Raw genomic sequence first — 25,739 nt, forward strand, 5'->3', positions numbered from 1 at the left:
AGTCTCTTCGCTTGCCATAGATCACAGGTGGGGCATTATTGTGCAGCATCCTAAGCCAATTTGTCCAGAAAAAATGTTTTCGCTAGTTGTGGCGGGTCTTGGTACTCCCTAGGGGGGCAGCTAGGGCGAGGAGGGGGGCTCTGTAAAGAGAGGGGACAACTAACTGTAGGGGTGTAACAGTGTGGGGATCAGAGGTGTCTTCTAAGGGGGGCTGGTACAGGAGCCCATCTGTGATGGGAATGACCTGTACCCCGACTGATTACACCCATCAGACATTGCTACCTTCTGCCCATAGTCACCAGGAATACAAGACTTGGATCATTAGGTGGAAATAGTCTCTCAGGAACCTCTGTGATACTGTAACATAGCTTTACTGCCCTGACAAGGGCAGCACCGAGGCTTTCCCTAATAACAAGACAGAACCCGTATTGAGGTAAAACAGGAACTGCTTTATTTGAACCAAATATAGAACTATATATATACAAGTAAGAAAAAAATATCAAAGGATCTAATTACCATGTCAGGAAGGAAGTAATTAAATCACATCCTGCAGCACAATATCTGGGGAAGGACAGAATAACCTGAGACATAAATAATTATATTAAATGGGGAGGTAGACATAGAATTATGACAGACATATAATTGAATTGAAATAGACAATGGTTGGTAACAGAGCTAACAGAGGCTAACAGGATTAACAGCTACTGGCTGTGTATTTGGTAATTACATACATACATGGCATTAGAGGGAGTATAAGTTAATCAAAACACACATATATCCTGACATTACAAAAGATGGCAGGAAAGTACTTACACATTACACCTTAATGCACATTTCTTCACACAACACAACAATCAGCCTTCACCAGGATGTCCAGCTGGCATTTACAGTCTGAGTAGGAAATATGGTAAAACATGTACCAGGGGAAAATCAGTAGAATGGGGCCCCCCCAAGAACAGAAGCCCTTTCAATGGGCCCTGGCCCATTGTCAGCAGGCAGGAGGCTAGCCACCAGTCCCCTACAAAAGCCACAGCGATGGCAGGTTCCATCCCGTTTCTCCCCCTTCTGAACATGACTGACCCTGGAGGAGACCCCAAACGGGTTGACTTTGTAGTCAGTTCGCTTGGCCCATCAATCCCCTCCCAAAACTGGTGCCCCAAACAATATGCCCCTCCTAGAGCAGTACTGACCCACCCGACCTCTGCCTCTCCTGAAAAATATAACTGCCGCTGGAGAGAAGTGCCAACGGCATCTTCTCCCTGAAGGTTTCTCAGCCACTGGGAAGAAGACAGGGTTTCAGGGGTCCTGTCAAGATGAGGTTGCTAATATGGGCATTCTATCTGGTAGCTCCGGGGACCACAGGTAGTGACCATAGTCTCATCCATCTGCATTGTAAAAATACCCCCCAGAGTTAAATTTGTAACATCCGCTGAGAGGGGAGGAAAGTCACATGTGCCCTCTCCCGGTTGCTCCCACTGCCTCTGGAGAGGAAGGACAGGTTTCTCAACTCCTATCTGCCGCCGGGGAGATGTGCCAGGTGTGTCATTTACTACGCACTCACTCAGCCATTGGGGAGCAATGCTGTCTGCGTCCCCTCCCTGGTGCTGTTGGGGAGATGGGCCGGCTCCTACATCTCCCAGACACTCACTCAGCCGCTAGGGAGTGATGCCGCCTGTATCCCCTTCCTGGAGTTCCTGCTGCCGCTGGGGAGATGGGCCACGTGGCAGGACACCCTGTACCCCGACTGGGTACTCCTGCCAAACACGTCCTCCTGCAGGGTCACCATCGATGAACTCCAAACAGCTCCAGACAGAACCAGAATTGTAGAGAGAACGGGGGGATGTCGCTGCACCAGAGCTGCATTGGCACTGTGGCTAGCTGAAGCTTAGCTGCACAGTGTGACTATTGTCCTAAAAAAGGACAATAAAGGATCATAGCAGTCCACCCCAAGCATCAGACAGCACTCATGTTGCGGTGAAAACAGGGTTCTGTTTATTTAAGACAGAACAGATATTTATACACACAAACATAATAGGATTAGGGTTTTAATACCATCAACTACCAGACAGTCCCGTGCCTCCATATAGTTCTATGGCCAGCAGTGCCCACCTGATAAAGAGTCACTATTTTGGGGTGATCCCGAGGGAGCGGTGTCAAAACCGGGGTACTAATGGAGAGCGCAGCCGTGGCTGGGTAAACCCCAGTCCTAAAGATTGGTAATACAACCAAGGTTCCCAAATGAGCAACCTCTCTGTAACCACCACTGAGTGTTGTCCCACCATGTCGCTCTTTTTGGGTTACACTATGCTTGTGGTGGACAACAGGTGTCCTTAGTGTCACAGTTCTGATTGTTGACGGACATCTCTGCAGTTCCTAGACCTTACTCAGCTGCTATGGAGGGATGCCAATATTTGCCCACTCTTCTTTGCAAAAGCGATCCAAATCTGTCAGATTCTTTTGTACCCTTCTCCTGACTGATATCTTTCAACAATGGGATCCCTCTGATGCTTTGGAAGCTCTCTGCGGGCCATGGCATTTGGTCTGAGATGCAACTAAGCAAATGTCAGGTAAATCCTACTAAAACAGCTGAACTTTATTTGTGATTAATCAGCGTCACTTTAAATGATGGCAGGTGTGTAATGACTTCTATTTAACATGAGTTTGAATGTGGTTGGTTAATTCTGAACACAGCCTCAGTTATAAGAGGGTGTGCAACCAGGTTATTGTGAGTTTTCGTTTTTTCCCCCTCAAAGATTTCAGTTTGTTTTGCAATTGAATTGTTCACGTTATAGGTCACATTAACCCCTTCGTGACAGGCTGATTTTACTTTTTGTACCCTTCGTGACAATGGCCGTTTTAACATTTCTGCGCTGCTCGTGTTTAGCTGTAATTTTCTTCTTTCCCGTTTACTGAACCCACACAAGTTATATATTGTTTTTTTCAGGACAAGAAGGGCTTTCTTTAGATAACATTGTTCTGATTGTATCATATTATTTACTATTAAAAAAAAAAGTATAAAATATGGTGAAACATTTAGAAAAGACTTTTTCTAAATTTTAGTTGAAAAATATTTTACTCATCTATAAAAGGTAATGAAAAAACCTGCTAAATAGATTCTACTATTTGTCCTGAGTTTAGAAATACCAAATGTTTTTGTTTTTTGGTTTTTTTGCTTTTTTTTCTGCATGTTATGGGGCAATAAGTACAGGTAGCATTTTGCTATTTCAAAGCCATTTTTACCATATCTGGTAATTCTTCTCCCCATGTGCCATTTCGGGTATCTTTGAAGCCGGCCAATGCAATTTATCCCATCAAATCATATATTTTTGAAAACTAGACCCCAGGGTATTTCAAATGCTGGCATTTTAACTCTTTCCATGCACCATATCTACCACCAGTCTTTGTCAAACTTTGTGGTACTCATTTTTTGGCATTTGTTTTTTCACACACATTTTACTTCAGGTATGAATTAAAAGGTTCTGGTATATGTCACTATCATAAAATACCCCAATATGTGTTCATCAACATCTCCTGAGTACAGCGATACCTCACATGAATGATTTTGCCTGGCTGTTTGGGGGGAAAAGGGCCACATTTGGGGCATGCGCATTTTCAATGCTGAACTTTGGCATTTGGGGATCCACTGCTATGCCCTATTTGGTACATCTTTGAGTCGGGCCATTTCAGTGTGACCCATATCTTTTTGAAAACTAGACACCCCAGGGTATTTTAAATGCTGGTATTTTAACTCTTTGCATGCACACATTTTACCACCAGCATTTTTTCTAAGTTTGCCGTAGTATTTTTTTGTGTGTATTTTTCCCCCCACACACCTATTTTATGTATGAATTTACATGACACCCCAATATGTGTTCAGCAACATCTCCTGAGTACAGTGATACCCCACATGCATGGGTTTGTAATTTTTTGGGGGAACTAAAAGGCCACACTTATGCAATTGGAAATTAGATGTGTGGCCATCGTTCCCCCCCGTGTTAATGGGCACATTGTTGAGCCCAGCCAATGGGCATTTAATATGCCAGTATTTTAACTCTTTCCATGCGAGAATTGATTTAAGCTAATGTGCTAATTAGGGCTGCAACTAACGATTATTTTCATAATCGATTAGTTGGCCGATTATTTTTTCGATTAATTGGGTAAAAAAACCAACAATATGCAAATGTTTCGTTTATTTAAAATAAAAACATAATTTACAATGGCATTTCACGATTTGCCTTCTTATTTTACTGACATGTTAAAATATAGCTTTAATTATTAAGAACCCCAAAAATACCAAAAAAAAGCTTTACTAGTAAATATTCATGTTAACTATTTTTGCCCAGTTATGCACATCTCACCCCCATCTTGCCTCTCTGTCCCAGAAATGCTTTGTACCCCCTATATGCTACTCTGCCCTATATATGCCTTATATCCTCCTATATGTCAGAGATGCCACTGTGCCCACTTATAGCCCCCTATATGCCACTCTGTCCCCTGATATGCCTTTTACCCTTGATATGCCACCATGCCCCTGATATGCATTTTACCCTTGATATGCCACCATGCCACCTGATATGCCTTTTACCCCTATATGCCACTGAGATGCCACTGTGCCCCCTGATATGCCTTATACCCCTTTATGCCACTGTGCCCCCTGATACACCTTATAGCCCCTTTATGCCACTGTCCCCCCTGATACCACTGTGCCCCCTGATATGTCTTATGCCCCCCCGATATAAGAAAAACTGACATCGCTAAAATAGTTTTTTTTATATTTATTAAATATAGACAAAAAAATACACAATACAATATAAATATATATAAATATATGGACAATATAAACAATAAATCAAATATTACAGACATCAAAAAATAAAAAAACACAAATGAAAGAATGCACATAATTAATAGATCCCGCAAAAATTCTACCTGCCCCACCAAGGCTTAATATATCAACAGAAGAAAAACAGGGCAAATGAACATAATTTGCCCTGGGTAAGTATTTTCTTTAGAAAATACTTACCCAGTGCTGCTTACTTGTCCTGTTTTTCTTCTGTTGATATATTAACCCCTGGTGGGGCAGGTGGAAGTGGCAGTGAGATGAAGTAGCGGAGGCACATCACGTACTAAAATTCAAATCCCCTGCAGCGCTGCACGGGACCTGGATCCTCTCCGGCAGCCGGTAGGGGTCTGTGCAGGGTTCAGTGATAGAAGCCCCGGCGGAAGTGGAGGGGAGAAGCGGAAGGGGAGGGGAGAAGCGGAGGATGTCTGCGCATTTTGCACAGACCCTCACCGGGTGGCAGAGAGGATCCAGGTCTCCTGCAGCTTTGCGGGGGATCTGGATTCTAGAGTTATAATCCGATCTCTATTAAAGTATGTGAGTTATGCTCTACTACTTAGTTATGTGACTGACTTACTATTTAATGATGATGGTTATGCTATATCACTGTCATTGTCCAGCGCAACATAGAATGATGGGAGTTGTGCAGTACAGCCATCATTGTCTGGATTCCTATACAATGATAGGAGTTAAGCTGTGAGGGGACGTGGCTTGGCTGTCGTGCGAGATGGTCGCTATTTAGAGGACCTCCGGGAAACATCGAGCCATTATTGAGAAAAAACAGCAAAAATCATCAATCCTTTTTTAATAATTATCACCTGCTACTTCAGAACTGATTTGGGTGAGAATTATGATGAAAAAGCCGGATAAAACTTTGTTACTTATGAGAACGAGTGACAAAACAACTTCTCCTTCCGGAAAATCAGGGGATAGTAAAAGGCAGATGGCCTCACAGGCATCATCCAGTTTCGAGATGTCGATAATCACTGCTTCTCTATCCCCCCCCATAAACATAAATGGTGTCGCTGGAATGCCTCGATCAGGAGGCATTCAGCGACACCAAACACTTAGCCCAGGACGGGCTGTGATTGCTCCGTAGAGCGGTCACAGCCACAGCTGCATGTAATCTTCACTATCCGCAAGATGGCGGCGGCCCGGGAAAAAAATAATAAAGATGAAAAAGTTCGCTAGAAGGTCTCCAGACCCTCTAGAGAACTCTGGCTCCACTTGCAGGTTGAATACAGGTACTGCATTCAACCATGCAAGTCAATGGAGCCCAGCTTTCTAATCACGGTGTGATTAGTAAAAATAAATTAAAAAATAAAATAATAATTAGAAAAAAATTGTTAAAAAAACAGTAAAATGTAAAAATTATTTCCCACTATCAGGGGAACCTTCAAGTTGAAAAAATGTAAAAAAAAAATGTAAAAAAGGCAAAAAAAATAAAATATATATAAAAAATATATTTTTGTGAGCAAGTCCTAAAATTAGCACATTAGCTCGCATGGAAAGAGTTAAAATACTGGCATATTAAATGCCCATGGGGTGTCTACTTTTAAAAAAAACAAATGTATGATCTGATGGGGTAAATTGAATTGGCTTAGAAATAGCAAAACGTTACCTGTACTTATTGCCCCATAACGTGTAGAAAAAAGCAAAAAAACATTGGGTATTTCTAAACTCAGGACAAATAGTAGAATCTATTTAGCAGGTTTTTTCATTACCTTTTATAGATGAGTAAAATATTTTTCAACTAAAAGTTAGAAACAGTCATTTTTTTCAAAATTTTTCACCATATTTTATACTTTTTTAATAGTAAATGATATGATACAATCAAAACAATGCCATCTAAAGAAAGCCCTTCTTGTCCTGAAAAAAACCAATATATAACTTGTGTGGGTTCAGTAAACAGGAAAGAAGAAAATTACAGCTAAACACGAGCAGCGCACAAATGTTAAAACGGCCATTGTCCCGAAGGGTACAAAAAGTAAAATCAGTCTTTGTCACGAAGGGGTTAATTGAAGTTAATGTGTTTACATGGTTCAAAGGGGAGCTCAGAGAAGAGATACGGAAAGACTTTGTTGGTGATTTAGTCGGGATTCGTAAAGATATTAACGAATTCCAAATTAGAACTGACGAAATTGAAAATAAGGTATTTCAACTTGAAACGAAACTTGAAAGTGCTTTAACCAAAATATCAGATTTGGAGGACAGGAGCAGAAGAAACAATGTCCGTATAAGGGGAATCTGTGATTCTATTAAGCCTCAAGAACTGGAGGACTTTGTTAAGTCCATCATCCTGGCTGTGTTGCCAAATGCCACAGAAACCCCCCTCTGCTCCTAAAGATGCTCCCATTGCTAGGATCCATTATTACAAAATTAAGGAAAACTTTTTAATTGCCTTTAGAAGTGTAAAGATCCTTGCAGAATTTCAGCATATAACATTTTTTCAAGACTGTTACTATGAGCAAGAGAAAGGAATTCATGCCCCTGACCTCAGTGCTGCAGAAGCTGAATATTCGATACAGATGGGGTTTCCCCACTAAATTGTTATTTCGATCTGATGGCAAAGACATGATTATCACATCTGCAAAGGAGGCTGTTGCCGTGGCTGCACAAATTAATCCTGAGGAGCCCGAAGACCCACTTACTCCTAGACCTCATAAGAAGATGAGGAGGAAAAAATTGATGTATTAATCATCTCTTCAACTGTTTGTTATTACAAATATTTTACATAGTTACATAGGTCTTTTTTCAACCTTATGAACTAAGTCCATCAAGTTCAACCCTTCTACCTAACCTTCCTATTCTTGATCCAAAAGAAGGCAAAAAACACCTACTTCGAATTCTGCCATCAGGGGGAAAAAATCCTTCTCGACTCCGAGAGGCAATCAGATTTGGATCAAGAATCTCTAAAATATTAATGTTATTCTATTTATATCCCTGTATGCAGAGGCATATCTAGGGTATGGCAGCTATGGCTCGTGCCATAGGCGCCATTTGAAAGGGGGTGCCAGTGAGCGGCTTTTAAACGCCGTCTTTTTTTTTTGATGGGGAGGAGAGAGAGGGGCGCCTAGCAACGGCTCGGCGCCCCTCATTCTCCTCCACGAGCCCTCTACCCAGTGGGGGGGAGCAAGGATTAACCTAGGGGGACCCCCCTTCCCCCCCTCTGTTGCCCCCCTGCCGAATTTAGAATAGTCGCAATGCGACTTTAAATCCCGTCTGTTTGGGGGTTTTTTTAATGCAGAGGAGAGAGAGGGTGTGGCCCGCGTAAGATCGGCAGCCAGGGCAACCGATCTTACGCGAGCCGCACTTCGAGCCCTGCTACTTACCTGTGGGAGGGTCTTCTGTACTGCATAGAGGAAGCGGAACCTAGCAGAGTTCACGTGACATCACATGACTGCTCCAGTCCTGCTTCCTCTGTGCACTACCAGAGAACGCAGAGGGAGGCCGCGCCCTCTGCTGAAGTCTGTGAGCGGCATCGAGGAGCTGCAGTGCAGGTAAGGGGGTGGGGAGGGTGTTTGAATGAGTATGCGTGATTGAGGGAATTAATCTGTGAATGAATGAGTATATGAATGAGTGTGTGTGTGATACCATGGATGTGTAAGTGCTGGAACCTAGGCATGATGGGACTGTGATTGCTGTTAGCAATCACACTCCTATCATGCCAAGTCAGCCAGTACATGCTGAAACCTAGCTAGCTGCCCCCCTTGTGTATTGATGCTGCCAGCAGTATGGGGTCTCCACATCACTTACAGCCATCCTGTACCAGCATGTACTGGCTGACCTGGCATGATAGGAGTGTGATTGCTAACAGCAAACACAGTCCCATCATGCCTAGGTACCAGCATTTACTGGTTGCCTGGGTATGATAGGAGTGTGATTGCTGTGTGGGCAGTGTGGATGCCAGGGCTGGCTTTGGGGTGTGCAACCTGTGATCTATGCCTGTAATTTAGGGGGTTTTAAATATACCTTTTAATGACGTGTTTTTATGTGAATTCCAGCTGCAAAGCTGGGTTTTTGCGTTATTCTGTAGATCCATATATATATTTCCATACATTATTTATGTATACCTGCAAATACAGTGTTTGTATGTCTTATTCAGTTGATTAATACCTGCAATGCTGTTTCCATGTACTGATTCTGTTTATTTGATCTATACATACAAAGCTTGGTTTGTGTGTTAATGTGTTGATCTATACCTGCTATCGGCAACTGGGGCTAATATTAATATATATGGGCAGCAGGGGCATCAATACACAAGAGGCAAAAACACTAAGGGGGGTATAAACGACAATGCAGTGTGAAAAATCCATCCTGATGTAGACGTCTTGTGTGTTTGGTCATCTGTTTCATGGCACTTAATTTACAGTAGGAATTATTTAATTTATATTTATCCAGAGATAAAATGCCCTCCAGAAGTTGTAGTGACTTCAGGGGACAAAACGTTCAAGGCCCTCAAATTATTTAGTGGAAAAGTTATTTATTGTGTTATAATATTTATTTCAAGGATTAGTCGCACTCAATTGTGGCTTCAGGCTTCCCATGTTGAATGATCAAGTATTATTTTAGCCCAATAACAAAAGTATAATTCCATAGCACATTACTTTTGGAAATTATGAATGCCCCCCCCCCCCAGTTTGACTGTTGTATCTTGTGTGCCCCCCTATATATATATTGTTTCTAGAGTCGCCACTGCCTCTACCTCCGTCCCGGTGCCGCCATTTCATGCTGAGCGCCCTAATATGACGTTATATTTCGGCGCTCAGCAGTGAAGCAGCGGGCACCAGCGAGCGGCTTTTAAACGCTGTCTTTTTTTTATAAATGAATTAAAAAGAAGACCGAGGACAGACCCCTGAGGCACTCCACTTAATACCTGCGTGAGAAACATCCATTCACAACAACCTTCTGCATTCTATCTTTTAGCCATTTTCTGATCCACATACAGACATTTGCCCCTAATCCCATTTCTGTTAATTTATAGAGTAACCTTATCAAATGCCTTAGCAAAGTCCAGATAAATCACATCTACAGCCACCCCCAGGTCTATATTTTTACTAACTTCTTCATAGAATGCTAATAGGTTCGTTTGACAAGACCGGTCTTTCATAAATCCATGTTGACTTCTACTAATTGGATTATGGATCAAGATATGTTCTTGAATGTATACCTTTAGCAACCCTTCAAATATATTTCCCACTACCGATGTTAAGCTTACTGGCCTGTAATTGCCCGGTTGAGATTTTGATCCCTTTTTAAATATGGGCACAACATCTGCCTTGCGCCAATCTAATGGAACTATGCCCGAGCTGAAAGAATCCCTAAAGATAATGGTTGGGCCAGAATTAGGCTCAGCTCCTTCAGTACCCTTGGGTGTATACCATCCGGTCCAGGGGCCTTGTCTACCTTAACAGTATTTAATTGCTTGAGCACTTTTTCTTGTGTCAGCCAATCCCATGTTTGCTGCAACAGTTCCTTAAAATTAGCCAGCAGGGGCTCCTTCATTGGTTCTTCCTTGGTATAAACAGAAGAAAAAAAAAGCATTTAAGATGTCGGCTTTCTCTCTGTCCTCACTAACCAAATTTCCAGTTTCAGATAATAACGTACCAACGTTCTCTACCTTTAACTTTTTTTCCATTTACATACTTAAAAAAATCTTGGGATTGGTTTTACTTTCCTTGGCAATAAGTTTCTCATTTTCTAGTTTAGCCGTTTGAATCTCCTTTTTGCAGGCTTTGTTGGCATCTTTGTATGCCATAAATGATACTACCGACCCCTCGCTTTTTTAATGCCTAAATGCCAATTGTTTATTCCTTATTTCCTGTTTTACTTTCCAGGTAAGCCACATTGGTTTTGATTTGTTTCTTTTGTATTTGTTTCCCATAGGCATATATAGGCAATGTGTGCTTAAAGGTATTCTATTTGTCCTCTGTGTTTAACCCAGAGAACAATCCATCCTAGTCTATACATTCCATGGTTGACCTTAGCCTGTCAAAGTTTGCCCTTCTGAAATTAAGTGTTTTGGTAGAGCAGTTACCCATTTTCTTTTTGGAATTAATCTCAAATGAAACCATGTTATGGTCACCATTTCCCAAGTGTTCTCTTACTTTCATGTTTGAGGTAAGTTCCTCATTGTTAGAGACAAGACAGGCATCCATTCTGGTTGGGGTCGCTACTAATTGTGACATAAATTGGTCATTAAGCAGGTTCAGAAACTTGCTGCCCTTAGTGGAACAAGTTCCACTATTTCAATCTATATCTGGGTAATTAAAATCTCCCATGATTAAAACTTAATTCCTATTTGCAGCCTTTTCAATTTGAAATAGCAGCTGATCTTCCCCCTCATTACTAATGTCATTACTCATTACTTACCAATATTTCCAGCTCACCCATTTTGTTTACCAAGCTTCTCGCATTTGCTAGGACATTTAAGGTTACTACCCATTTCTGGTGTAACAGTTGACAAATAATTCTTGACAGCAAGTTTTGTACTATGCAGCATCCATTTTCCCATAGCTAGACCCCCTTCCCAGTCTATTCCAGCTAGCACTTCATTTATATCTTTATCCTCCCCCCCAGAACCTAGTTTAAAAGATCCTCAATTCCCCTAGCCATCCTCTCCTCTAGCACTGCAGCCCCCTCTTCATTGAGGTGCAGACCATCCCTGCTGTAGAATCTGTAGCCAACTGCAAAGTCTGCCCAGTTATCCAAAAAACCAAATCCCTCTTTCTTACACCACACTCTTAGCCACGCATTGATCTCCTTAAGCTCCTGCTGTCTCCCTGAAGTAGCACGTGGTACTGGTAATATTCCAGAGAACATTACCTTGGAGGTCCTTTGCCTAGGTTTCTGACCTAGTGTCCTAAAATCATTTTTAAGGACCCCCCCACCTGCCCTTAACTATGTTGTTTGTACCAACATGCACTACGACTGCTGGATCATCTACAGCCCCTCCCAACAATCTGTCTACCCGGTCCACAATATGTCAAACCCGAGCACCCGGGAGACAGCATACAGTTTGGCATTCGGGCTCCTGGCGACAGATTACCCTATTAACCTTCCTTATAATTGAATCCCCTACCACCAGCACCTGTCTAGCCTTCCTAGCCTTCTGGCTCTCCAATATGCTGGAGAGGCTACTCTCCTGGCTGCTAGGAGAGTCAGCCTGCCCCAGAAATGCTTCCTCTGAGCTGGTCTCCCCCGCATCTTCGCACAAACTGGCAAACATGTTGGGGTGATCTAGCCCAGAACAAACCTCCCTAGCTCTCCGGCCCCTGCTGCCCCTTACACAACTAACCCTCTGCCCTCGAGACCTCTTCTTTCCCATCTCCACCCCCCTCAGCACTGGCCCTAGCCAATGCCTGCTCTGTAAGCAGTAAGCTCTTCTCCATGTTGTCTATGTCCCTCAGTGTTGCCAGTTGCCTCTTTACATCTAGTATAGTACATTCCAAAGAAGTAACCTGCTCACATTTACAACAGCAGTATGGCCCCTGGGGAGCTCGCTCCAAGAGCACATACATTTTGCAAGACATGCAAGTAGCATTATCCAACATTTTTTTTTCTTTTTTCAACAAAACTTTACACTGAACACCACACAAACAAACACAGTGCTTCCTCTTGTAATATAAATAAATATACTCTCCTTCTTTGCTTGTAACTCCTCACTTGACTATAAGTAAGGATAATTATCTGTCCCAAATGGTACAGGACCCGACCAGAGGGGGCGCCCTACTGGACTTAATATTAACCAACAGACCTGACAGAGTAACTAATGTGCAGGTCAGGGGGCATCTAGGAAATAGTGATCACAATATGATACATTATAACTTGTCCTTCAATAAGGGAACTCTTAGAGGAGCCACAAGAACCATGAACTTTAGGAAGGCAAAGTTTGATCAACTAAGAGAAGCCCTTAACACTGTAAATTGGGAAAATGTCCTCAAAAACAAGAGTACAGACACTCAATGGGAGATTTTTAAGGATATCTTAAATTCTCACTGTGAAAGGTACATACCGTATGGGAATAAAAGAGTCAGGAACAAGAGAAAACCAATGTGGATAAATAAAAATGTAAAGGGGGTAATAAATGGCAAAAAAAAGGCATTTAAGCTACTAAAACAGGAAGGCAGTGAGGAAGCACTAAAAAGCTATCGGGAAAAAAATAAAATATGTAAAAATCAGATAAAAGCAGCAAAAGTGGAGACAGAAAGACTCATTGCCAAAGAGAGTAAGACAAACCCCAAAATGTTCTTTAACTATATAAATAGTAAAAAGGTTAAAAATGAAAGCGTTGGCCCCTTAAAAAGTAATGAGGGAGAAGTTATAGACGGGGATCAGGAAAAAGCTAATCTATTAAATATATTCTTCTCTGCTGTATTCACAGAGGAAAATGAAATGCCAGGTAATATACAGCAGGATGAGATAACTGCCCCAGTACATGTCGCCTGTCTAACCCAGGAAGAAGTGCAGTGCCGCCTAAAAAAAATCAAAATAGACAAATCACCAGGTCCAGATGGCATTCACCCCCGCGTTCTAAGGGAGTTAAGTAATGTAATAGACAGACCCCTATTTCTAATATTCAAGGACTCTATAGTGACAGGGTCTGTTCCCCAGGACTGGCGCATAGCAAATGTTGTGCCAATATTCAAAAAGGGGACAAAAAGTGACCCGGGGAATTATAGGCCTGTTAGTTTAACTTCTGTTGTGTGTAAACTGTTTGAGGGTTTCCTAAGAGATGCTATTTTGGAGTATCTCAATGAAAATAAGTGTATGACTCCATATCAGCATGGGTTTACAAGGGATCGGTCCTGTCAAACTAACCTGATCAGCTTTTATGAGGAGGTGAGCTCAAGACTGGATCGGGGTGAATCGCTGGATGTCGTATATCTTGATTTTTCCAAAGCATTTGATACGGTGCCACATAAAAGGCTGGTACATAAAATGAGAATGCTTGGGCTGGGGGAGAATGTGTGTATGTGGGTAAGTAACTGGCTCAGTGATAGGAAACAGAGGGTGGTTATTAATGGTACATACTCTGAGTGGGTTACTGTTGCTAGTGGGGTACCACAGGGGTCAGTTTTGGGTCCTATTCTTTTTAATATATTTATTAATGACCTTGTAGAGGGATTGTATAGTAAAGTATCAATCTTTGCAGACGATACTAAGCTCTGTAACGTGGTTAACACAATAGAGGACAGTGCACGATTACAAATGGATCTGCATAGGTTGGAGGCTTGGGCTGGGATGTGGCAGATGAGGTTCAACACAGATAAATGTAAGGTTATGCACATGGGGAAGAAAAATCCAGGCTGGGAATATGTATTAAATGGGAAAACACTGGGGACGACTGACATGGAAAAGGACTTAGGAGTTTTAGTTAACAGTAAATTTACCTGTAGCGACCAGTGTCAGGCAGCTGCTGCTAAGGCAAATAAAATCATGGGGTGCATCAAAAGGGGCATAGATGCCCACGACAAGGAAATAATTCTACCACTGTACAAGTCACTAGTCAGACCACACATGGAATACTGTGTACAGTACTGGGCACCAGTGTACAAGAAAGATATAGTGGAGCTGGAGAGGGTTCAAAGACGGGCAACCAGAGTAATAAGGGGAATGGGAGGACTACAGTACCCAGAAAGATTATCAGAATTAGGGTTATTTAGTTTGGAAAAAAAACGGCTTAGGGGGGATTTAATAACTATGTATAAATATATAAGGGGACAGTACAGAGATCACTCCCAGGACCTATTTATACCCAGGACTGTATCTATAACAAGGGGACATCCTCTACGGCTGGAGGAAAGAAGGTTTCTACACCAGCACAGACGGGGGTTCTTTTCAGTAAGAGCGGTGAGATTATGGAACTCTCTGCCAGAGGAAGTGGTTATGGCAAACTCAATAAAAGAGTTCAAAAGGAGCCTGGACGTGTTTCTTGAAAGCAATAATATTACAAGTTATGGATATTAGATTAATAGGGACAGAACGTTGATCCAGGGATTTATTCTGATTGCCATATTTGGAGTCGGGAAGGAATTTTCCCCCTCGTATGGGGCAATTGGCATCTGCTTCATAAGGTTTTTTTTGCCTTCCTCTGGATCAACACAGTAGGGACACAATATGTATTTAGGTTGAACTTGATGGACTTTGGTCTTTTTTCAACCTTATGAACTATGTTACTATGTTACTATGTTACCTAGAGATGTCACTTAGGAGATGGCAGTAAGATTTGCCCCAGCTCAGGATTCGCTTGTGTGTCCAAGCTAAAAGCCACTACAAAAGCCAAGCAGAACTCAGAGTTCTGCTTTTTAAAGATTTAATACTCTGGAGTTCATTGATTTCAAGTGGATATACTATTGTGACCATGCTGTTTGTGCCATGTCTTTTTCGTTATTATTAGTTTACCACAAAGTAAAGATCACATGTTAAAGTTTGGCTTTCTGGAACTTAATGAACCACACGGACATTACTTTACTTTCCAAATACTGGTTTCAATTGCGGTCGAAGCAGAACTTTCCACCACTTGTGAAAAGTGCCGAGCTGTTACAAATTAATATAGCGGAAATGCTATATCCTATCGGCGCAATGAAAAGGTTATTTGGTTCTTTCATATTGTTGGTTGCAAATTTGTTTATAATTGATGATTGTTGCACAATGGTTATAATGTATAAGTGTAAGCTTTGGCTTGATGCTTCCCCTAACCTCCTCTACTCCCCCACACATGGGCCTTCATTTTTGTTTGAGATGGGGAAATTTTTTCTCCCCTCTCACTGGCCCTATTTTTTGTAAGTTTTTGTTTTGTTTATCTTTTTTTTCTCCCATGTTTGGGAGAGTTTTTGTCACCTCCACGCCATCCATTGTGGTCCATTATACAGCAGATCTTAATTTCCTAGGAATCATCGTATTTATTGTTACATTGATACCCAGTATACAAAGATACTTATGCATTCTTTTGTGCCAATTCATATTTTTAAAATTACTTTTTCTCTACCCCCTAACATATATATTTTTCTTCTTGTCTGTTTACACATTTGTTTTATATATATTGTTATTAACGAAAGTATGGTGTTAAAAATTTCTCACATAATGTTAGGGGGTTAAATATATGGCATAAGAGACGATTGCTTTATAAAGAAGCCAGATCTCTGCAGGCTGACGTCTTATGTGTTCAAGAAACGCATTTTAAGTTAAACTACGTCCCTAAAACTCTGAAAAAACCTTATCCAATACAATTTCATTCAGCTTATACCCAGAAATTTTTTTTTTAGTAAATATGTGGCTGTGACGACTGCAAAGGTGATCACTGACACAGAGGGACGATGTATTGTTTGGGTAGGCACCATTAATAATATCTCTAACACAATTATCAATGTTTACTTTGCAAACTCCTGTCAATTTCGGTTCGGTTGTCTAAATACCATAGCAATAGAAACATTATATGTGGGGACACTAACTTTGTCTTAGATTATGATTTGGATACTACTAGAGAAAGAACAGATATTCATAATGTTCTGCACCCAAAAGATTATTTGCTTTATGTTCACAATTTTTATATTCCCAGGGTTTATATGATATCTGGAGAATGTTTCACGAAGGTGAGAGGGATTACTCATATTATTCCACGGCATGTAATATGTATTCCAGACTTGACAGGTTCCTGACGGATGGGCCCACTATTTCCGCTATAGAAAAGTGTGAGATACATGACATCTCTTGTTCTGATCATGCTCCTATTTCTTTACATGTCTCTGAATTGATCTCTTTATCTCCACACAGGTCCTGGAAACTCGGTGATTATTTATTAGAAGGGGAAGAGAATGCGGAATTGGCTAGGGATCGTATTAAAGAGTATTTTGCAGATAACACGTCTCCTGAGGTGAGTTGCAGTACGATAAAGCATGCACATAAGGCGGTTCTCCGGGGTCATTTTATTCAAAGAGCGTCCTATTTGAAGAAAGTTAGATCACGTAATTTGGTGTCGTTGGAAAAGAACTATAATTTAACTCGGGCTAATAAATTTGGGCTTTCTGCTTCGGTGACTGCTTTACTTGCTGACACGAAGAAAAAATTAGATGAACTCCCCTTGCAACATACCGCTTTAGCCTTAAAGAGAATGAAACAAACCTTCTACGCCAAACGTAATAAGGCCTCTTCTCTTTTGGCTTCAAAATTAAAGCATACAATATCGTCCACAAGAATACCTGTTAGATGAGAAAATTCTAAAAGTATCCCATCCAGTTAAGATTAGTAACTTTATTTGCTAGTTATCATCAGCGTTTATATAACCTTCATGATAATCCTGAAGAGTGTCATCTGACTATAGAGCAAATCACTACATTTTTAACCCCTTAAGGACAATGGGCGGTCCCTAAACCCATTGAAGACAATGCATTTTGAGCCCTACATGTACAGGCTTTGTCATTAAGGGGTTAAATTCAGTAACTTTACCATCTATTACATCTGATAAAGCAAATGTATTGCAGGAACCTATCTCTTCGGAAGAGATTATGTTAGCAATCAAGCAAGCTCCTACTGGTAAAGCCTCTGGACCAGACAAGTTATACTATGCATTATTATAAGAAGCTCTCTGATTTATTAACCCCGTATTTAACTACTTTATTTAATATGTATTGGAGAGAAGGTAAAATGCCGACGGAGGCCTTAGGTGCCAAAATTGTAACATTACCTAAACCAGGTAAATCACCAACTTCTTGTCCAAACTTTAGGCCTATATCTTTAATGAACAACGACACCAAGCTATACGCTGAAATCCTGGCAAATAGACTGTCCAAATTAATTCCATCTTTGATAAATGATGACCAAGTAGGCTTTGTTTATTAACTTGATTCAACACATTCATTCAGTCAAGTCACCTTCGATCTTTAGATATGGAGAAGGCGTTTCATAGACTACATTGGGGCTATCTGAGGGAAGTTTTGACTAGAATTAACCTGCCTACACCGTTTATCACTGCTGTGTTCGCATTGTACTGCAACCCTACAGCGAAGGTTTCAGCCTCGGGATATGACTATTATGACTTGCTTTGACTAATGGAACAAGACAGGGTTGCCCTTTGTCACCTTTACTCTTTATCTTAGCAATTGAACCTTTGGCTGAGACCATTAGGTCATCTCAGACTATAGAAGGTAAAACTACACATAAAATAGGTTTGTTTGCAGATGATGTTATTCTTTCTTTGTCTGGTCCTGCCTCTACGCTTCCTTTGATATTTGAGTTGTTACAAAAGTTTGGACAAGTATCATACTATAAGGTTAACACTTCTAAAATGCAAGCCCTATTGTTTTATGTGCGAAGAACTGTGTCCTGTGGAGAGAGACATATCTTTCCTTTTTGGGTATCCACCTTGCCAAGGACCTGTCAAAAATGCACTATAATAATTTAGCTAGGGCATGGACAAATATGAAGGCAGACTTGCATAAGTGGTGCGATTTTGAATTGTCTTTAGTGGGTCGAATAGCTTCGATAAAGATGAATATCCTCTCGAAATTTCTATACTTTTTGAGAACTATTCCCCTAACTATACTGATGTCCTTTTTTAAAATGGTCCATTCCAATCTATTAGGTTTCATTTGGCGTAATAAATTATGCAGGATTAAATTGGCCACTCTACAAAACCTTAGAAATTGTGGTGGACTAGGTATTCCAGATTTTAAGTGGTATTACTATGCTACTAATGCTGCCTCAGCTATAAGATATAACTCTAGATCATATAATTCTAAATGGCTAGCAATGTAAAATGCAAGAGTATCTCCACATTCTTTCTATGAGCTAACTTGGCTTCCTAAAGGTAAAAGACCTGTTGTTAGAAAAATGTTCCCAACAACTGAATTAGCTTTAAAGGCTTGGGATATTTTATTTTCGAAGGCCCATTCCGGGAAATTTTGGTCTAGAGCAATGTCCCTGTCCATATTAGAAAAACATTCTTTACAAATTTTCCCTAAAAATTGGCAAATTTACCAAATTACCCATTTGGACAATTTTTTTTCCTGGTAATTCTTTACTAACTTTTAAATCAATGAAAGAGAAATTTGGCCTACCAGAGGGTATGGAATCTGAGCACACCATGATTATGACTAAATTGCAGGACTGCTATCAGGTTCCTGTGTTGGGCCAAAAAATGAGAGAATTGCAATTATCATCCTTGGAAAGAGTTTGCATCCATAGTCCTTATCAAAGAAATACAATTTCTCTCTGTTATCAGTCACTAATGGGCAATTCAATTTTGTAGAGAAATTAGATTTCATGCTTGCGTGGGAGAGGAAACGTACTTTACGATTCGATTTGGAAACATGGTCTTCAATAGTGTAAGCTTTGAAAGGCATCACGCAATGCTCCAATCATCTGGAAACTCATTATAAAATAATTTACCGCTGGTATCTTACACCTGCTGGGCTCCACAAGATGAACTCTTCTGTAAGCGATAGATGCTGGAGAGGATGTGGGGGTGAGGGCACCATGTCCCATGTTTGGTGGGAATACTTGTCCGAAAAATCAGAAGTTTTGGAGGGATGTTTATAAACTTGTGAGCAATATAGCACCCTTTTCCCCAGAACTTTTGTTACTCAAAATGCTATCGACCACAATAACTAGGATTGATAGGATACTAATAGGGCATGTTTTAATTGCAGCCGCATCAGTTCTGCCCAGATATTGGAAGTCCTCTGTTGTTTCTACTGTTACGGAAATTGTTTCCTTAATAGTGGAGAATAAAGGATATGAACTGGCAATGCGACGTGTAAACAACCTCGGGTATTTCTGGGATATGTGGGAAGCTAATAATTTGAAACAAACTCCATAACTAGTAATTTTTTTCATGTTCCCCCGATGATATTTCCATATTATATTTACTTTACATCTCTTATTTTTTATATTTTTATTTCTCCTGCACTCATTAAAAACAACCATGGTATTTCAATATGTCTGTTTGTGTATATGCCTAAGAGGTACTGTGTTCTTACATTTGACTGTATGATACTGTCATTGATACTTATGTTTGATGGATGGAGACCCTTTCCCTCCCCTGTTTCATCTTGTTTATCCCCTTATTTTATTGTTGTTATATATTGCAAACTTTAATAAAATATATTTGAAAGGAGTTAAGCTGTACCACCATCTGTGCCTGGATCACTATGTAATGATGGAAGTTTGGTGCCACTGTCAGAATCAGTATATATAGATTATACCAAACCACCTTTAGGCTCAGTATATCAGTAGATAATCATCATCAATATCTGACGTGCATAAAATGATGGGATTATGCCGTACCACTATCATTGTCCAGCTCAATAGATAATTCTATGGGAGTTATGTAGAACAACCATTGTTGTCTGGGTCAATATATATAGTAATGGGATTAATGCTGCATAACATATGTCAGGCCCTCTATGTGTTTATTTTCACTATGTGCTACACTGTACCATGCTATGCTATAAGAACTGTACATGAATAATGGGGATTATAGTAATCCCCATTATTAACAGTTTATTTTTTATTTATTTAACCTAATAGTTTATCATGTTAATTTTCATTTAAAAAAATAAAAAGTAAACAAAGAAAAAGCCAAATCAATTCTGTGTTTGGTGCGTCCGCCCCTTTGCCTTCAAAACATGTTGGTGACTTGTGAGTTCACTATTTGTAAGTCACTCCCAGTTCCATCATGGTCTTTTAAAATTTAGGTGAATAAATGCTACATTTAACCTAATGGTCCAGCCTTGTTGAGATTTTTTGCATGGTCCTACATTTAGCTCTTTTTGGAAAATTGTCAGACTTGCATAAAGTCAGGGATTTTATATGCATATAGTTAGGAGCATGACTAAACAATTATACCAAACAGGTGCTAATCATTAACTGAAAGAGAAAAGGCTCTGTAGGAGAGAGAAAAGGCTCTGTAGGAGGAATAAGACTGGCTAAGGAACAGCCAGACTCACTAACAAGGTGAGGTCGCTGAAGAAAGTGTAATGTCAAAAGTCATACACCATGGTAAGACTGAGCAAAGCCACAAGACACAAGGTAGTCTTTAACATTTAACTGCATTAACAAGAAACGGTTAATGTTGAGGAGCATGGACACCCTTGGTCGGCCAAGGAAACCTAGTGCAGCAGATGACAGACATGTCATTCATACTTCCCTTCTCAACCTGAACATCTCCAGCAGTGCTCGACATTGGCAGTAAACAGTGGGATTGTGGTACACCCATCTACTATCCGCATACGTGGTCTTTCATTGAAGACTTGGAGCCAAAAAGCCATACCAGCCTCCTCCCTACAGACTATGGGCCCTGGTAAGGCTGCTATGATCCCTTACTGTCCTTTTCAGGACAATAGCCACACGGTGTAGCTCAGCTTCGTCTAGCCACAGTGGTAAAGCAGCTCTGGTGCAGCGACGTCCCTCCTTCTCTCTGCAACGCTGGTTCTGCCTGGCGATGAAGGGGTTAATTGTTGGTGTCCCGGCAGGAGGAAGCAATGTTTGGCGGGAGTACCCAGTCGGGGTACAGGTCAGTCCCGTCACAATAGAGAAAAAAAGGTGCACAGGACTGACAAGAAAAAAATGTAAATATTTGGCTGTAACAAAAAGCAGTTTGTTCTCTGAAGGGCTGGAGAGCGGTACAAGAATGAGTTTTTGCAGCCAACAGTGATGCATGGTGGAGGTTCCTTGGAAGTTTGGGACTAAATGGAGTTGAGAGCTTGGTCAGCATTAATGACCGCTCCAATGCTGAGAAAGGCAAATGCTTATCCATCTATATTTCATGATGGATAAGTATCTGCCTTTCTAAAAAAAACTGTGTGCAATTGCATCTGGAAGCCACCAAATATTGAGTTTATATACATGTTTCTTCTGTTTACGTATTTCACATTTTGTTAAATAATAAAAATAAAATGTTATATCTATTTTTGAAACTATTCTTACTTTAAAGCATTTTTTCATAACTGCCTAAAAATATTTTTTATTTGATTTGTAATGCAATATGCAAACTTCCTTTCAGAGAATTAGAATCTACTAAAAAGTACAGCAGATAACTCTGTTCCATACAGTTTGATGTGCTTTAACACTTTTTTAAGACACTGCACTAAATTGAACTGGTGACTGTGTGTCCAACTGAGAGTTGCATATCATTACACAAGTGATGCACCTGTACATATACATTTTGATAGAATGTTTACCCATAAGTAGTAACTAAGTATACACAATAACATGTTGGCATAAGCTGAAATACTTGTTATGTAGTCATACTATGTTGAGAGCAAAAAAGGCATTATAAGCACATTCATACTTTTAATGCTTTACATTACAATAGTTTTAAAATCACAATCAGCACTTAAGTTATAATCGATTAAGCAAAGGACACAATAGTACAAGCATTAAAAACGGACTATTACACCCTTAATCGGATTTGCTTAACCATTTTTTTCAGTTTAAACATCTTGTTTACACTATACATTTCTGTTCTAATTATGCAGCCTCATGCTTCACATAGAAAAAAGTAATTCACAACATTAAGAAAAAAAGGACAATTTGTGAAATAAAGAAAATAAATATCAGTATTACACAAAGCTGTACATAAAAGCTGCTTAGTTTCAGTTATATAAAAAATATGCTTTAGTGCAACCTCACATATATTGATGCTATTTTACTTTACATTGACTTTACTCAGTGCCCCAAAAAGGCAAGGAAATTACATTTATTACAAAGCAGATACACAAACTCTAAAGAGTAATGCTAAAATGCTTATAAGAATATAAGCAAAGGAAAGAAAAAGGCACAAATATCTGTACAATGAGTACTATCAAGACCCAATTAGGAAGTTTATTTTGGTCAGATCTTGGGGGGTATATAGTTAGTGATTTGAGAATATATCACATTTATATATATATATATATATATATATATATATATATATATATATATATATTATAATATAATATATATATAGACACACACAATTACTTGTTCTAATAAAGGTAATTTCAGGGAGAATTTCTTTAAAGTAAATCAGACATGCCGTGAATGTGTTTTCTTCCACAAGAAAAACTCATAAAGCTTACATGCCCATCCAAGTCAACAGAATTCACTGGATTCAGGTGACGTGCCTTTCACTTAATGTGTGTTTTGTGGATCCTCTTTCTTATGAAATCCTAATTTTGCTATATCTTTTATAGAATTGTGAATGAGCTGGTGTAGACAGTCATGTATTCAAATTGTCTTTTTCTATGTGCAAGTCAACATGGGTGGTTGAAGGACATACCTCAGGTTCAGTAAAGTGTCTAATGCCAAGCTGTGCGCGTAATGATTTTTTTTTATTGGGTTCAGTTGAGAGTTGGTCCTGGTTCAGTGGTAGACCTTCCTCTGTGGCAATCCTTAGGCAAGCAATGCCTTTTGTACAAGTATGTATATTTTCTTCCTGCTCCCCTTCTGTTGGTTTGAAGCGCTGCCTTGCTGCATTTGAGATGGTCCAGGCAGCTCTTGAAGGGTCTTTTGAAGAAAAATGTTTCTCATGATGCAGTATCTTACATGACTCAGAGGCTACATTTCCTTTCTCTGGGCTTCTTGGGTTCAGGGATTTGGTTGTAGAGGGAGGGGGACCAGGCTGAATTGTAGAAATTGAGTGAATCATTTGGATCCCCCCTATCGGGATCATTGGTAAAGGTGCTCGAATCTGTTGCTGTGAGTGCAATGGAAGGTGGCTAAAAATATAGTCACTGTGACCATCTGGAGTCATGCTAGTGCTTTGATGTTCAGGAACATCTTCTGTTGAGAGTCCTGTATATGGAACCTGGGTCCAGCTCTTTCTTAAATTCTGTAGAAGTAAAGAATATATAATACATAATTTGAAAATGGTGTCCACAAAGAAATATCTACAATACTAATCTATAGTTAAAGATCCCCAAAACATGAAAAATTCTTATTTGAAATATTAAATCAATATAAGCCAAATCTATGTAAAATAGTTGAAAGCAATAAAAAGTACAGAGGCAAGACAACAGAGAATAAAACGTAATATTGCTTTATAGAAATCACAGGGTTCTAACTTGACCTCGCAAATCGATGTCAAAGAAAAAACTACAAATCAAGTCTATAGATCCAAAGTACATAAAATCCTTATTTGCAACAATATGACTTTTTTGTACCCTCCGTGACCTAGGCTGTTTTTAACATTTTAATTTTCTCCTCTCCCATTTAGTGTACCCACACACGTTATATATTTTTTTCAGGGCACGAAGGGCTTTCTCCAGATATGATTTTTTTATCATATCTATTTTCCTATAAAAAAAAGAAAATATGCTGAAAAAGGTAAAAAAAAAAGCATGTTTTCTCACTTTTATTAGAAAAATATTTTACTCATCTACAAAAGCTAATGAAAGAAAACTGCTAAATAGATTCTACTATTTGTCCTGAGTTTAGAAATACCCAATATTTTAATGCATCTTTTTTTTGTTTTTTTTGTTATAAAAGTATAAGTAGACTTTTGCCATCTCAAAACCATTTTTTCCAAATCTGGTCACTCTGCCCCATGTGTTATTTGGGACATCATTGGGCTGGTCAATGCAAATTAAAATGCTGGTATATTAAACCTTTCCATGCACTAATTCTACTACCCCCCCTTTGTCAAACTTTTTGGTAGTAAATTTATTTTGTGTTTTTTTTTTTTCAACTTGTAATTCAGGAATACATTTATATCTCCTGGTATATGACACTGCCAAACAACCCTCCGATATGTGTTTAGCAACATCCCCCAAGTACAGTGATACCCCATCAAACCATATTTTTTTGAAAACTAGACACCCCAAGGCATTTCAAATGCTGGTATTTTAACCCTTTTAATGCATGAGATGCTACCACCAGCTTTTGTGGTAGTGATTTTTTCTGTATTCTTTTTCACACACATTGTACTTTAGGTATAATTTAACAGCCCTTGGTATATGTAACTGCCAACAACACCCCAATATGTGTTCCGTAAAATCTCTCGAGTACAATGATATCACCCATGCATGAGATTGTCTGTTTCGGGGCTAAAAGGCCACATTTGGGAAGTGTGCTTTTTTCATTTTAGTCAGTCTGTACCTATGTCCTATTTGGGACATCTCTGAACCCGATCCACTCAAATTTAACCCATTATACCATTCATTTTTTTTTAAAGACGACACCCCTTAGGTATTTGAAATGCTAGTATTTTAACACTTTCCATGTCAAGATTTTTAGGAAGATACAGAGCTAATTTTAGCACATACTTTTTTTTACATTTTGTTGGAACTGAATGGTTCCCCTGATGGTGACATCACTGCATAATTATTTTAAATGTTACTACAGTTTTATTTTATTTTTTAGCTAAATGGAATTTTTTTCCATTTGTCCCGTCTCGCTAGAGTTTCCTCCCGTCTCGCTAGAGTTTCCCCTTTGCTGTAATCCATTCCTGGATTTCCAAATGCTCTGTTCTGTGCTTCTGATTCCTTGATTCCGGTTTTGCTCTTAGCTTCTGCTTCGTTTCCTTTATAAGGTGTGCCCCACCCGTTTGTTATGTTTGTCTCAGTCTGCAGTCTATAGGTATGTCCTTCTTGGTTTTGTGTTTAGAGTCAATGTTTAGTTTCAGTTTATTAGTAATTCAGTAGAGAGGGTTTAGTGCTTCTATAACTTTGGCATAGTGGTGGGCTAAGCATACTATGGCCATATGATGTGACGGAATCTCCAATTGTTATCACATAGTCCAGGGCCGGCCTTTGGGGTGTGCGACCTGTGCGACCGCACAGGGCGCCACACTCCAGGGGGTGCCGCGGGGTCCGACGCCACCGTAGCGTACCGTTGCCGCCAGCAGCGTACCTAGCGGGGGGGGCGGTCCGCACCGGGTGCCGCTCATCGGGGGCACCCGGCACCCCACCAGAGACGG

The 25,739-nt window shown here is 40.0% G+C and overlaps 1 protein-coding gene across 1 annotated transcript in view; it reads right to left on the minus strand.

Annotated features, from left to right (window-relative positions):
* Window positions 1-22,084: 22,084 nt before the first annotated feature.
* Window positions 22,085-25,739, minus strand: part of LOC149278684 (transcription factor HIVEP2-like) — an 88,792-nt gene continuing 85,137 nt past the window's right edge. The window contains exons 7-8 of the mRNA XM_089501871.1: window positions 23,369-23,654; window positions 22,085-22,089 (exon numbers count right to left, since the gene is read on the minus strand). Coding sequence (XP_089357997.1) covers window positions 22,085-22,089; window positions 23,369-23,654 — 291 coding nt within the window. The remainder of the gene's footprint in view (window positions 22,090-23,368; window positions 23,655-25,739) is intronic.

This window comes from Sceloporus occidentalis, unplaced genomic scaffold (genome assembly GCF_023333645.1).
Source record: "Sceloporus occidentalis isolate IW3139 unplaced genomic scaffold, rSceOcc1.0.p SCAF_184, whole genome shotgun sequence".
NCBI classification, from domain to species: Eukaryota; Metazoa; Chordata; class Lepidosauria; order Squamata; family Phrynosomatidae; genus Sceloporus; species Sceloporus occidentalis.